The following is a 14,120-nucleotide window of genomic DNA, read 5'->3' as shown; positions in this document are numbered from 1 at the left end:
ATCCTTGATATACATGGATATCCTTGATATATGTACATCATTCTCATTAAAAAATTCTTTAAAATAACAAAGTTATGTTGGTAGCTTTTGACAATCTTTTGATCACTGGTTTTGGATTTTAATATAATTAGGGTTTTTTCATCCTTTTCATATCTTTGTTCCCATGAATTTATCTTACAAAATACCTCAAAGCTTTTAAACATCTTTTAAATTTCAATCCATTAGATTTGATTCAAAATTCTAATCTGTTGAATCATTTGTGGATCCAGACTTTATCATTCAATATCCACTACCATTCTTCATTTTGTATTACCTATAATATGACAAATATAGCATCTATGCTTTCTTCCAAATCATCGACAAAAATATTAAAACATATACATGGCCAAAGATGGAGCGCTGTGATATTTCACTTGAGACCACTTTCCAAGTTCATGAGTCATCAATAATTGTTTTCTTACTAAAGAAAAGTGATCTTCAGACTAGAAATGACAGTACAAAAACAGCATATAAGGACAAATGCCTAAGATAAGTAAACTCTTGATGAATTCAAGTTACCTGACTTAGATGAACTACATCTTCAATTCCTAGAAAAATTAGCAGATATGATTTTTTCTTTTTTTTTTTTTTGGATGCAGATGGCATTTTTTGTCCAAAGTTTATTGGGATTGCTCTGGATCACTGAACCATTGAGAAGAACCAAGTTTTTCATAGTTGATCATCGCACATACTTGCTGTTATTATTATCGAATACAATGCATTCCTTGTTCTGCTTGTTTCACTCAGCATCAGTTCATGTAAATCTTTCCATGCCTTTCTAAAATCAGCCTGTTCATCATTTTTATAGAACAATAATATTCTATTACCTTCATATACCATAACTTGTTCAGTCATTCCCCAATTGATGGCATCTACACATCTTCCAAATCTTTGAGCAGAAATAAATTAATGGGCTATTGGCAATATCTTCAAGTTATATAGGAAAATAATTTTAAAAGTTGGACTATAAACAAGATTTAGTAATTATTTGTTAAAAGAAATCAAATCAAATCAAAGGTCCCTATCCTTGAGGAACTTACAACCAAGTTAAAAAGACAAAACTAATTGATATAGAAATTCAGAGGGAAGACTTCAGTGAGGGCTTGAATAGTCATAGAGGTTTCATTAAGCAAGTGGATCGGGATATGGATCTTAGAATATGAGCAGAATTCAGAGGGATGAGAGAGAGGCATTCTAGTTGAGGTGAGGATGGGCATATCTGTTTTGAGGAGTGTGAGAGTACTCTCTCAAAGAAGTTACATGGGGAGTAGTAGAAAATAGGTTTTGAAAAAGAATGTGTGTTCATATTACTGAGGGCCTTGGAATCCATGCAATAGAGTTCAAATCTTATGCCTTTATGTTTGGGCATTGTGTTTTTCCACTAAAATAAAAATATCCTAGAAAAGGGGGGAAAAGTTAAGCAATTTTCAGCCATTTAATTGTGTGTCATTTTAAATTGATTTAACAGTTCCATAATGAAATAAGAAACGGGATGTGCAGGTAAATACTGATGTGCAGAGGAAAAGATATGTTTATAATGTGGAAGAAAATACAGAAACAGTCCATCTATGTAATATTCCTATAATGATTGCTAGACATCTTGAGGCAATGGGAAGGGTAGTTCATATTATGGTATAAGCCATAATAGTTCATATTATGTGCTAAGCCTTTAATATTATTTCATTTGATCCTCACAACAACCCTAGGAGGAAGATGTGATTATCCTCATTTTACAGTTGATGCAACTGAGGCAAACAAGGTTAAGTGATTTGCCCAGGGTCACATAGCTAGTAAATATCTAAGGCCAGATCTGAACTTCCCGACTCTAGATTCAGTACTCTACACATGGCACCACCCAGCTGCCTCAATTTGCTTCTGTGTCTGGAAGGGTTAGAGGGAAATTGGGAATTGGAAGGGGATACTCCAAAAGAAGAGAAGGCAAATACAATTCTTTTGTAATTTTACTCAGGGCTATCCTTATTCAAGGTTATAATTCTTCCTCTATCTGGTGATTCCGACAATCTTTAAAAAAAATTCTCATTAGCACATATTGGATCATTATTGAAAATCTGGATATACTTTTTCCCCGATTCATAAATAAATGGTAGGGGATTAGTTGGAAATCCCTTTGTTATGAGTTCAGGCAGAGAGTAATAGAAATGTCATAATTTTATGTTATGATATCTTCCTAAAATCTTCTGGAATCATGGGAATTGTGATTCCCATAGATTCCCTTGCACTCATATTCCCTAGGTCCTTTCAGTCAATCAGAAACCAATATATTTCTCTCCCAAGCTTGGATAAGACCCTCTGACTTGTAAGAATGCAACAAGGACTTCCCTAGAGAACGGTTGCTGTGGAACTGGAATGGGTGTGTCCTCTAGGTATGTGTGTATGTGTGTGTGCATGTGTTTTTAATAGCTGCTGAAGGAACTTGGGTGAGGGCCTTCTCTTTACCCGCCCATTTGGGGAGAGATTAAAGCCACTGAGTTTGGTTGTCCCATTCTTACTCATTGAAAACTACATCTTCACAACCACTGAAGCCTCAGCTTTACAGACAGGACGCAGGAAAGGTAAGTCCAAAGTATGACTTATGAATCTAGATCTGCTGAATTTTCCTGACTTGGGAGGCAATAGGTGAGAATATGAAGGGAAGGGTAGATAGATAGATAGATAGATAGATGGATGATAGATATATGTGTGTATGTATGTATATATATATATATATACACATCTATATATCTGTATACATATTGATATGGATATATGGATATGTGCACACACACATATACATACACTTATATAATATATAGCAGTTTTCAAAAGAAAAGTATTCTCTTTCTCAAAACTTCATGGAATTTTTTTCAGATCTGTCTTGATACTCTGTCATGCTTTAAATTTCCTAAGAGCAGATACTAAGTCATTTACTTTCAGCTGACCATATAATAAAGAATTAACAAATGTTAATTGGTTTACACTGAGATGAACAGTTATTGAACAATTTTGGAAAATTTCTCTTTTAAGTTACAGATAATGTGGTGACCAGAAACTTTAGGCAGTGTTGAAAGTATTCCCATGATCTCAGTTTAATTTCAAAAGAGATGGGTCAGGAGCAAGATATAATTGGAAAACCAGCCCAAGTACAAAGATTCTCCTACCCATTTTGTGAAAAAACTCAAGGTTTTGTGTAATATTCAATAGGACAAGCCCAATTTTAAAAAATGACATGAACATGATCCTGTTAAGCTGGAGCCCCATCAATGAAATCTCTTTTTGGTTTTCCCATTTAAAAGAGATGAATTTTTAGTACGTAGGAGCATTTTTTTCTCTTTCCAAAAATTCCCATCACATTTAAATGAATTTTGTCATACGTATTTGATTGTCTGTATGCCTGCTCTTTGGTACAGAAAACACTTATACTTTTTGGAGTCTGATTCTTCATGTATTTGTTTTCCCAGCAAAGAAAAGATTAAGATAAGTTAGCATAAATACTTGGGTTCTCTCAATGATGATTTTAAAAGCTTTTACTTCTTAACTCCCATGTTGTTGTTGAATTTGGTTATAGAATTCAACTAACAGCTGGTCTTTGGGGGTGGAAAGCAATGATGTGTCTTCCCCAAATTTGATTGTCAGTATGTTTCTGCAGGATTCTCTGAGAAGAATATTCTGTTTGGTGCCACTTAGATGCCACCATGTATTCAGACTGTTTTGAGACCACCAATGACTACTATCTCCTCTGTAACACCGAAGAAAGTTGGGGCATTGTTTTAGAGTCGCTGGCAGCCATAGGGATTGTTGTATCAGTTCTGTTCCTCCTGGCATTTCTCTGGCTCATGCACAAAGTTCAAGACTGCAATCGATGGTGCATCCTTCCCACTCAGTTTGTCTTCCTCCTGAGTGTGTTGGGTCTCTTCAGTCTCACCTTTGCCTTCATCGTCAGACTCAATCTGCAGACTGGCCCTATCCGCTACTTTCTCTTTGGTGTCCTCTTTGCTCTCTGTTATTCCTGCCTTCTGGCCCATGCTTCTAACCTGGTGAAGTTGGTCCGGGGAAGAGGCTGCTTCTCATGGCCAATATTATTGGGCATTGCTATTGGTTTCAGTCTGTTACAGATTGTCATCGCCATTGAATACGTCACCCTCATAATGAACCGAGGTCCAATGTTTATATATATGACCCCTTATCAACTCAACATAGATTTCGTTGCTCTTTTGACCTATGTCCTCTTCCTGATGGTCCTAACCTTCTTCATATCCAAGGCCATCTTCTGTGGCCCCTGTGAAGCCTGGAAGTGTCATGGTACCTATATCTTCATCACTATGGTCTTCTCAATTATTATCTGGGTGGTGTGGATCACTATGCTCTTAAGAGGTAATCCCCAACTACAACAGCAGCCCAGATGGGATGATCCTGTCATCTGTATTGCCCTGGTCACCAACGCCTGGGTCTTCTTACTGATGTACATTGTGCCTGAGTTCTACAGTCTCTACTGTTCATGTAAGCAGGACAATGCTTTCCAAGCTCCAACATACCAGCAGAGCTTCAAAATGGAGACTCAGGATCTTTCTCGAGGTAAATAATATATAGATCTCTGTACAATGGGGCGGTGATAGAGTGGAACAAGCTGATTAATTTTAAGTAATATGCAGATTTGAGGTAAGTTTTAGAAAAGATGGTGATTCAACAGTACAGGCATAGAAATGGAGATTCTTGGAATTATTTAATAAACATAAACCCAAAAAAATCAATTTCCTCAAAATATAGAACATCATAGAAGGATCAAAAAGGAAATGAATCGCTGGCACCAAAGGAGAACAGTTTGACTCTAAGGGTATGTGGATAGCTATTTAAAGCAGATATTCTTCCCAGATGTCAAATCATTTTGGAGCTGTGAAGCTGTTGTGAAATAGAATGTTTAAGCCAGCTGGTTGGCTATTAAATGCAAACATCAAATCTAGAAATAACTCAAAGTGAATTGACCCAAATTGAATATGAGCTTTACACAACTAACTTTAAATATACCTCTATTAAAGTCACAAGACCCAGGGCTTCTATAGATCTGATCTTTTGAAATGGAGTTTATGGGAAGGTATTGGCATTTTAAACCCTGTAAATTTTTTCTAAGAAGAAAGAAGAAAATTTAAATCAGGAGTCCTGCATAAAAACTCCAATAAGTAAATCTTACTATGGGGTGGAGGGAGGGACTTGTTTTGCTATGTTTGGGTCACATTTTCTTTCTATTCCAGAGATTAGTTACAGTTCTTTGATTTAAGACCAAGTTTCCTGTTTATCTTTTCCTGAGGGACAAGTCCAGAAATATGGTACAGTGAAAAGAGTATTAGCTCTGGAGTCAAAGGATCTGGGTTCAAATCCTAACCCTTTTTTTTCTTTCCTGTTGGAACATAAACAAGTCACATAACCTATCTAAGCCTTGGAATTTTTACCTTTAAAATTAAGGCCATTGGACTAAATAATTTTACCACTTAGATCCAGTAGTAAGATTGCTTTAGTCATTCAAGTTCATAGAAATCCTGTAACCCTGCAGCTTCTTTGGGAATTAGAGCTGATAATACACAGTACAAAATGCTACTGCTTAGCCACGATTTTCATTTTCCAATAGGAAATTCATTTCTTACAGGTAAGTTTATAGAATGTAAGCCTCCTAGATATTTAATTTAATTACTTAATATCTTGTACAGCTAAAGGTGTGCTCATCACACTCAAACAATGACTAATGAAAACCTTCCCTTGAACACACAGAGGCACCAATTTGTGAAATTGTAGGTGACACTTCCTAAAATTGTTTTAAATCCATTGCTAATTATAAATATAACTTCAAAATAAGGCTTATTCATACTTCTCTATTAACTGTATCAAGTCAATTTAATGTCTCCAACATTAATACTATACATTACTCATTTATAGTATAACTTCAGTAAAACAAACAAGATTTGCTATGTCCAAATACAAGTTTATGATGGATAAGCTAATGATAAGAGGGCAACGACGCATAGGTTTGTTTGCTTTTGCTTTCTTAAAAAGCAAACCCTTGAATAGGAGTGTAGCATATGATAACAGATAATCCTCTCTCTCCAATAATATGGCCACTATGCTAGTTGAATCTAAACTATACAACTGCCAAAATGATTTTTATGGCCATGTTACCATCCTTAATCAGTAAAGCCCAGGATTTCCTATAACCTCCAGGATTCAAATTAAAGTCCTTCAGCATTGAAACTCTTCACAACCTTACTTCTTCCTACATTTCCACTCTCTTCACACTCTACACTCCATCCATGCACTTTACAATCCAGAAACACCATCCTACTTGGTGTACCCTCTCTATGCCTTTGCATTGTTTGACCCAAAGGGTTGGATGATCTCTCTGCATATCTCTACCTCTTGACATCCCAAGTTTATATAAGACTTAGCTCAAAGATCATCTTTGGCAGGAGGCCTTCCCAGTGCCCTCATCCAGGCATTTTCATCTTTCCATTTGAAGTTGCTTTCCTTCTATTCTGGATGTATCTTATTTATCGTTTATTTATTTATTCATTCATTCAATTATTTGTTTATTTATTTACCTGCTGCCTCTTCCACTACTCTTTGAAGGCATGGATTTGACTTTCTTTTTTATCCCCATCACTTAGCACAATGCCTAGCACATAGTTAAGTGCTTAATAAATATTGTTGATTGATTGATCATCTCTTTGTATGAAACATTATTAATAGGAAGGCTATTTATTAGGGCCTTATAAAATTCTTTTTCAAATAATTCAACTTGACATTCAATCAAGTAACTTTATTAATTTAATGATAGCTAGCATTTATATAATGTACTTTAAGGTTTGCAAAATGTTTTGCATTATTTATCCTATTTGATCTTCACAAAACTTCTTTGAAGTAGTTGCTATTATTATACCTATTTTACAGAGAAGGTAATTAAGGCTAAGATAAGTGAAGTGACTTCCTGCATGATTAAGTGGTTTGGGCTTATGAAATATCACAGTAAATATCCAAGTGAGAGTTTTAAAACTAAAGCAAGAAAAATAAAGCAACAGCTAAATGAATGAGATGTAAAGGAAGATTTTTACTACTTTTTTTTTCTACTAGACTTAGGTAGAATCTGACAATGTAGGATGATTTGAAGGGATGATACCTTGTATTTCTTATAATATACATTTGTTAAAATAAATTGAGTTCTAGGTTCTAGGAAAGGTCTGTACAAAAATAAGTGAAAACCTTGTTCTCAGTTTACTTAACATCCCATATAGTCAATAAGATAAACAAAAGCTACAACAAGATGAATACATAAAAGTTGCGCAAAAATGGTTCATACCAGGAGCAGTTATGGTCTTCATTTGATTTTGAAAGTAAGAAAGTCTCAACTTTTTATAAAGTATACCAAAACTATGATCAGAGCTGACAGATTTAAAATAGCATGATTCATGGGCTGACCTGATGAAATCTGGTTCTAAAAGAAAATTTCTTCCCATGAGACTTATTCCCTCATCATGAATCATATATTCAATTTATTTCCTAGGGTACATGGGCAAGAATCTAGTACATTATATCATCTAATAATGGAAAAACTATTTGCCAAACTCACTAAACCATGTTGGAAGAAAAAAGCACACTGTATTATTTTTAATTTTAATTTTTTGACTTTTTTAAATTTTTTTTTCTGAGGCAATTGGGATTAAGTGACTCATTCAGGGTCACACAGCTAGAAAGTATTAAATGTCAGAGGTCGTATTTGAACTCAGGTCCTCCTGACTTCAGGGTCAATGCTTTATCTACTGTGCCATCTAGCTGCTCCAGCATTTTTTTTATTATAGCTTTTTATTTACAAAATATATGCATGGATAACTTTTCAACACTGACCCTTGCAGAAAGTTTTGCAACTTTTCCCCTCCTTCCCCTTACCCCCTTCCCTAGATGGCAGGTAGTCCATTACAGAACATTATTTTTTTTAAATAAGATTTTGAGTTCCAAATTTTTCTCCCTTCCTCTTCCGTAAGACAGTAAGCGCTTTGTTATAGATCATATAAGAACACACAATATTATCAAAGAGCAATACATCTCAAGTTTGAAGAGACCTCAGAGATCATCCAGCCCAATTCGATCATTTTGCAGAGAGAGTAATTGAGATCCAGGGAGGTTAAATTACTTGCCCAAATAATGCAAATAGAAACCATTAGAAGAAGAATATTAATACAAATCATTGTATTAATGACTCCAGAGTCAGTGTTTTTAGTCACTTGTTACATGGGTCACAACTTTTTTTCTTAAGAAAATATTTTGTCAAAAGGACCAAAAAAAAAAATTTGCACCCTAATCAACCACTGTAATTCTCCTGCCTATATATCAAACTAATTCAATTGGCATTTATAAGTGCCTATTGATTCCTAGACACTATTCTAGACATTGAGAATATAAAACAACAACAAAAAAATCCTTAATCTGAAAGACCTTACATTCTTTTATTTCTATGTTGCAGCATTGGGTGTTCTTATCCTTAATATGAAGTAATAAATCACAAGTGTCTTTGCAAATAAACATACTCCATTTCACTTTTTTTTAAAGCCAATCTCCCTTCTTTCCAAGCTAAGTATTCCTTACTAAAGCACTCTCTTGGTTTGAAGGCTAGAAGAGGCTATTTGTAGATCACTGGGTCTCTTTATAGCTCTAATATGATATTTTTTCGAATGATTGATGCTAACCCAGTGCCTCTTTGGCTTTCAGCCCGAGACAGTGATGGAGCTGAGGAAGATATAGCACTAACATCATGTGGTACCCCTATTCAAGTACAGGTAAATGTACTCTCCTCATTTCACTAAGACAGCAGAACAATTAAGTACCAAATGAAGCCCTTACATTTCATTTTTATGTGCTCTTATGTATATAAGAGAAATAAAGGTCACAACCAGATAAAAAGAAGGCAAGAACTGATTTGGGATTTTGCAGATACAAGGGCAATTCTTAAGGGCCACAGTAAGAATAAATCACACACTATGAATGTTCTTTCCCTTCTCCCAACATTTCTAAAGGGGAAATCAAGTTCAATGATAACCCTGGAGTAGCTAGGTGGCACAGTGGGAGGTACATTTATACTATCCCCATTTTGCAAATAATGAAACTGACACTAGTGAGATTAAGTAATTTGTCCTGGATCTCACAGTTAATAAATGTCTAAGGCTGAATTTGTACTTAGTCTTCTTCACTGTAGGTCCAGTGCTCTATCTACTGTGCAACCTAGCTATTCTAGGTAGGGAAAATAGGAAATAATATCTATCCACAATAAGATAAGCCAATACCAGAAAGAAAGAAAAAAGCCTAGGAGGAATATTTTCAGTTGGGGAGATGAGGAGAATGAGGGAAGAAAATCAAGAACCACATATAGTGAATTCCCCTTAGCTCATGTAGCTAAACTGATCTTTGTGATAGATTGAATGGGGACTAGCCTACTTTTACTTCAAAATGACTTTAGCAGAAACATATTTCACTCCTTAAGAGATGCCTTTTCAGTCTCTCACATAGAATAAAGGAAATTTAACTCTTTTTCAATCCAATAATTCTTTCACTTAGTTTCCAATTCCACGAATTAGCCATTGAAGAAACTTCCCAAAAGATTATGGTCAATGGTTGAGGAGGCAGGGAAGAAGGTAAGGCACATTTGGGAGGAAAATTAGAATCTGTTTCCTTCAAAAAATGGTAAGTGGAGATGGAGTTATGTGCAGTATCCCATTTCTCTGTGTTCAGCTTTGAAGGATAATGGGGACATTTCTTCCTTTGTAGGCTGTTGATCCAAATCAAGAATATTACATTCCCCGGGCCAAAGTCAACCTCCACCAGAATACAGGATTATAAAGGCACCAAGAAGCAGCAAGGAGAATTTGGGAGAAAGACAGAAGCTATCTAAGCATACAATTAATGGGCTGCAATGAGATATCAGCATTGCAGTTGAATTTCAAGAAAGCATCATGCTAAGGAAGCACCTGCATCACCTTGCTTCTTTCCTGATGTTCAAGGAGCCTCTTTAACAGTTCTGCATGAAAAAAAATTCATTTACCTTACAGAAAAATTACAACATTGCTGCCTGTTCATCTTAACTGAGTCTCTTTTTCTTCATTTATATCACTGAGAAATTCACCTTCCCTAGAAGCAATTTCTGATGTAACACTTGGCATTTGATTGGTAGAATTTAAAGCAAATATCAGCTAAGCTCACTTATTTTATGAATGAGTAAACAAAGGTGTGGAGAGGGAAAGTGATTTGACCATATGGTCAATAAGTAGCAGAGTCAGAAATCAAACCCAATTCTTCTAACTTCAAAGATAATTTTCTTGGCATTGTGTGAGGTTGCTTTGTCCTGGTAGACCCAGCATCCTCTTGTCTAAGAGAATTGTCATTCTATTTATATGGCAAAAAAGGAGGGTTAGATTCCACCTCCTATCTGCTTTTAATAATATGACTCCTGTCTTTATCCTAAAGGAATCATAATCTGTGCCTAAAATTTTAATGGTCTCTATCATTCCATTAGAACTTGGTAATCCAAACTACACTGGCATGAATCTTTAGAAGTCTTAGTCCCATAGTATGACTGACTAGTATAACAGCAGACCTGGAATAAGGTCAGTGATTTGTTTGATGAATCAGTGACACCAGAAGCAAAGGCAAGCCAAATTATACTTACAAAGAACTTTTAATAGTGAATATGAAATGTCATCCTGGCTTGGTGTTTCTAACACATATGCCTTTGAACTAATTGTGACTCCTTCATGAAGTTCACCACATGTGTAGGAAATCAACATGATTTTGTTGAAAATTTATTTCCTTATTTCATATATATTTTCAATATTCTATGACATACCATGATCATATAGTGCTTTAAGGTTTAAAAAGTGTTTTACTATACTGTTTCATGTTAAATATAGCATCGAACACTAAGAATTAGTTTATCAAATAATCAGTTTACCAGATAATTTGATATATTTAAATTTACTGAGCACTTCCTTAGTGAAAAACTCTTTAGGGGAAAAATACAAATATCTATAAATAAAGTATTATTACTGTTGCGACCAACTTAAAGTACAGTACAGGTTAACTGGTTGGGTAAAGAATCTCTGGTCAGAACTTTGGTTCATTTCAATTTAACAAATTTTACTGAGTGTCATGTTACTTGGCTGTGCTGGACTCTTTTCTAGGTCCTGGAGGGAATATCTTATGGATAACATCAGTGAATTTATGATTTCAAACTTCTTCTGGGTATTCTTTCCAATAGTATAATTCACAACCTATCCAGGGCTTCTCATCCTGTGGGAATGTAGCCACTTGTTCTCTGGCAAATTTTCTTGGTGAGTTAGAAGGGTAGGGAAAAAAAGATCAATCAACAGAGTAGAAGCCTTCCTTGAGATTTCTTGACATTAAGTCAACAGAGCTGTCCAGTGGGTACTGTTCTTTTGATATGTAACCATTCTACATCTTTTTCTGGTTATTTATTTAATTAATATTACCTTTTAAATATACCTTTTAATAATACCTTTTAAAATACCTCACTTCTCTTGTACAATCTATCAGTAACATGCTATAAAGTATTTATACTATTACCTATGTGTTTCTTTATTGTCCTCCGGGGGAGAGAGGGAGGAGGGGAAGAAGGGAGGGAAGGAGGGAAGGGAAAAGAGAGAAAGAAGGAAGAAAGGAAGGAAGAAACCAAGTAGGAAGGAACCAAAGGAGGAAGGATGGAAGGGAGGAATGGAGGGAGGAACAGAGAAAGGAAGAAAGGAAGAGAGAAAGGGAAGAAGGGAGAGAGGGAGGGAAGGAGACAGTGACAAAGACAGAGACAGAGATTTGAGGAGAAAAAAACATTTGGAACAACTATTGTGGAGGACAAAATGATTAAGGAGTTCAGTGAGAGTCCAATTGAGATTTGGTAACAAAAATTTGTAGTGGGCCCAATTAGCATATTTGTGGGACTTCCTCTTCTTTCATTATGTAGAATGTGAATAGTGGACATTATCTTATTATACAGAATTAGGATTTAGCAAAATATGAATGAGGAAAGAATAATGGGGCAAAGATTTCTGAAAGCAGAGTAAAATATAGTGTTGTTATAAATTAGTATGGATTAACTGTAATTTTGACATTGGGGAATAAGGCCAGAGCATGGTCAAAGATATGGGGAAATTCTAAAGGATAGGTGTATTAGAGATCTATAGTTAGGCACCGTGCTAGGTGCTCACAAATGTTATCTCATTTGATCCTCACAACTTCTGAGACATGAAGGGTATTATTATCCTTATTTTTAAAGAAAAAAAAAACTGAGGCAAGTAGGGGTTTAGTGACTTGCTCAAGGTCACATAGTTAGTAAAAGTCTGAGGCCAGACTGAACTCAGGTCTTCTGACCTGAAGAACACAATAAGTACAAAAACATTTATTCACTTTCATCTTAGGGTGTCCTGGTGCAAGTGGTTTCACATTGAGATCTCACCTTACAGTTTTATATAATTGCCTTGAAAATAACAAAACTGTATCTATATAAAAATTCTATAACTTCCACTATGAGTTGGGGAGGGGAGTTGTTGCCATTGTTGCTGTTGTTTGTTGTTATTGTTTTACCATATGAACCTTAACTTTTCCCTAACTCAGATACATAAAAGTATATTTCTAATTCCAAAAATTTTTCTTCTCAGTTTAAAAAAAAACTATAAATACAAAGTCTTTTATGGCCATCGCTTACATGAAATTGAGGAATGAAATATAAAATGGGCAGAAAAGGGTATTACTGGAGCTGAACAAGTGATTTATCCCTATCCTAAGTTATTCATAGGAGGTTTCTAATCAGAGGCAGGATTTGAGTTACAAAGTTCATAAAATGTTCTTACCAGCAAAGTCCTCAGAATTCATGTACTTTGACCTCCTTCATCACCTGTCATTACAAAAGAGAGGCAGTATGGGTTTTTGGATAAACTGTGGGTTCAATTCCAACTGCTGATACATGCTAACTGTGAGAAACTTGATAGTCCTTCAGGCAACTTTTCAGACTGTAAGTTACAAAGTTGCTCTCCAGCATTTGATGAAGAACTTTCCATTTCAGGGGTAACTTGCTCGATAAAGTCAGAAATTCAAATCAAAAAGAAAAAAAGAAAAAGATTTGGTGCACGTGAAAAATTCAAACTGCTTAATTCTGCCAATGCTGGTGACATTGTTCAAACTACACATTTCTAAAAGGAATAATTCATGAGGTTATGGTAGCAAAACAAAATGAACACAAAATTTAGAAAAGTAAAATATAATTATTACTCCCCATATGGAGTTGACTGTCAAGTTTTCTGCATTCTATTTCCAAAATTTTTCTGAATCCATCACTTTCTATTTTTGTTGCTGTCATTCTCATTACGTACATACTTGGACAATTGCAACAATGTCCTAACCATTTTTCTATCCTCTCCAATCCACCTTTCCCATCTTTGCCAAGATTCATCTTTATTCAGAGATCTTACCTCCTTATTTCTCTGCAAAAGGTCCTTCAGTGATTCCTGTTTGATATGAGACAAGAACTAAGCCCCAAAACCTGACCACAGAGCTACAACTAGGGATAAGCAAAGTACAGAGCTGCCTAAGGCACATAATGTTAGTGACAGGGGTATGTGCATGGCAATATTTTAATATTACTTTTTTCCTCTAAAGATATGTATGTCTACATATAACCTAATGCCATAAAATTCTGCTTTGCTAATCATGTAAATACTTATATTGCTACAAATCAAATGGCATAGGTGACAGTGGATGCTTGGTACTTCTAATCTCACACAGAAGACATTATTTTTGAATGTAGGGGCAGGGGTGCCATTTCTAAATTTTGTCATTGCAGCATAAATGCCTTGATCTGCCTTTGCCAGCAAAGATGATTCTCCATTATCTGGTACCATCATGTCTTTGCACCTTCTCCTTATGCCATTAGACTATAAGCTCCTTGAGGGAAGCTACTATCTTTTGCCTTTTTTGTATCCCTAGTGCTTAACACAGTACAGGGCATATCTGTTGTTGCTGTTGTTCAGTCATACAATTGTGTCCAA

General features: G+C 35.4%; 1 protein-coding gene across 2 annotated transcripts; it reads left to right on the top strand.

Moving 5' to 3' along the window:
• The first annotated feature begins 1,822 nt into the window (after window positions 1-1,822).
• Window positions 1,823-11,662, top strand: GPRC5D (G protein-coupled receptor class C group 5 member D). Of its 2 annotated transcripts, XM_003771267.2 has the most exons (4): window positions 1,823-2,612; window positions 3,686-4,611; window positions 8,785-8,852; window positions 9,838-11,662. In XM_003771267.2, the coding sequence occupies exons 2-4, from the start codon at window positions 3,732-3,734 to the stop codon at window positions 9,907-9,909; spliced, it is 1,020 nt and encodes a 339-aa protein (XP_003771315.1). In that variant the 5' UTR covers window positions 1,823-2,612; window positions 3,686-3,731; the 3' UTR covers window positions 9,910-11,662. The 2 variants fall into 2 exon arrangements, with proteins under 2 accessions (XP_003771315.1, XP_031794084.1); XM_031938224.1 differs by lacking the exon at window positions 8,785-8,852 and having other exon boundaries at window positions 9,838-9,923.
• The last annotated feature ends 2,458 nt before the right edge of the window (window positions 11,663-14,120 follow it).

The sequence above is a fragment of the Sarcophilus harrisii genome, chromosome 5 (genome assembly GCF_902635505.1).
Source record: "Sarcophilus harrisii chromosome 5, mSarHar1.11, whole genome shotgun sequence".
NCBI lineage: Eukaryota > Metazoa > Chordata > Mammalia > Dasyuromorphia > Dasyuridae > Sarcophilus > Sarcophilus harrisii.
This window is presented reverse-complemented; position numbering and strand designations above follow the sequence as displayed.

Bases quoted from the DNA above. Each gene is read 5' to 3' on its own strand.
- GPRC5D (XM_003771267.2), top strand. From the start codon at position 3,732: ATGTATTCAGACTGTTTTGAGACCACCAATGACTACTATCTCCTCTGT. The intron at 4,612-8,784 runs GTAAATAATATA...TTTGGCTTTCAG, and splicing joins GACTCAGGATCTTTCTCGAG to CCCGAGACAGTGATGGAGCT. The intron at 8,853-9,837 runs GTAAATGTACTC...CTTCCTTTGTAG, and splicing joins GTACCCCTATTCAAGTACAG to GCTGTTGATCCAAATCAAGA.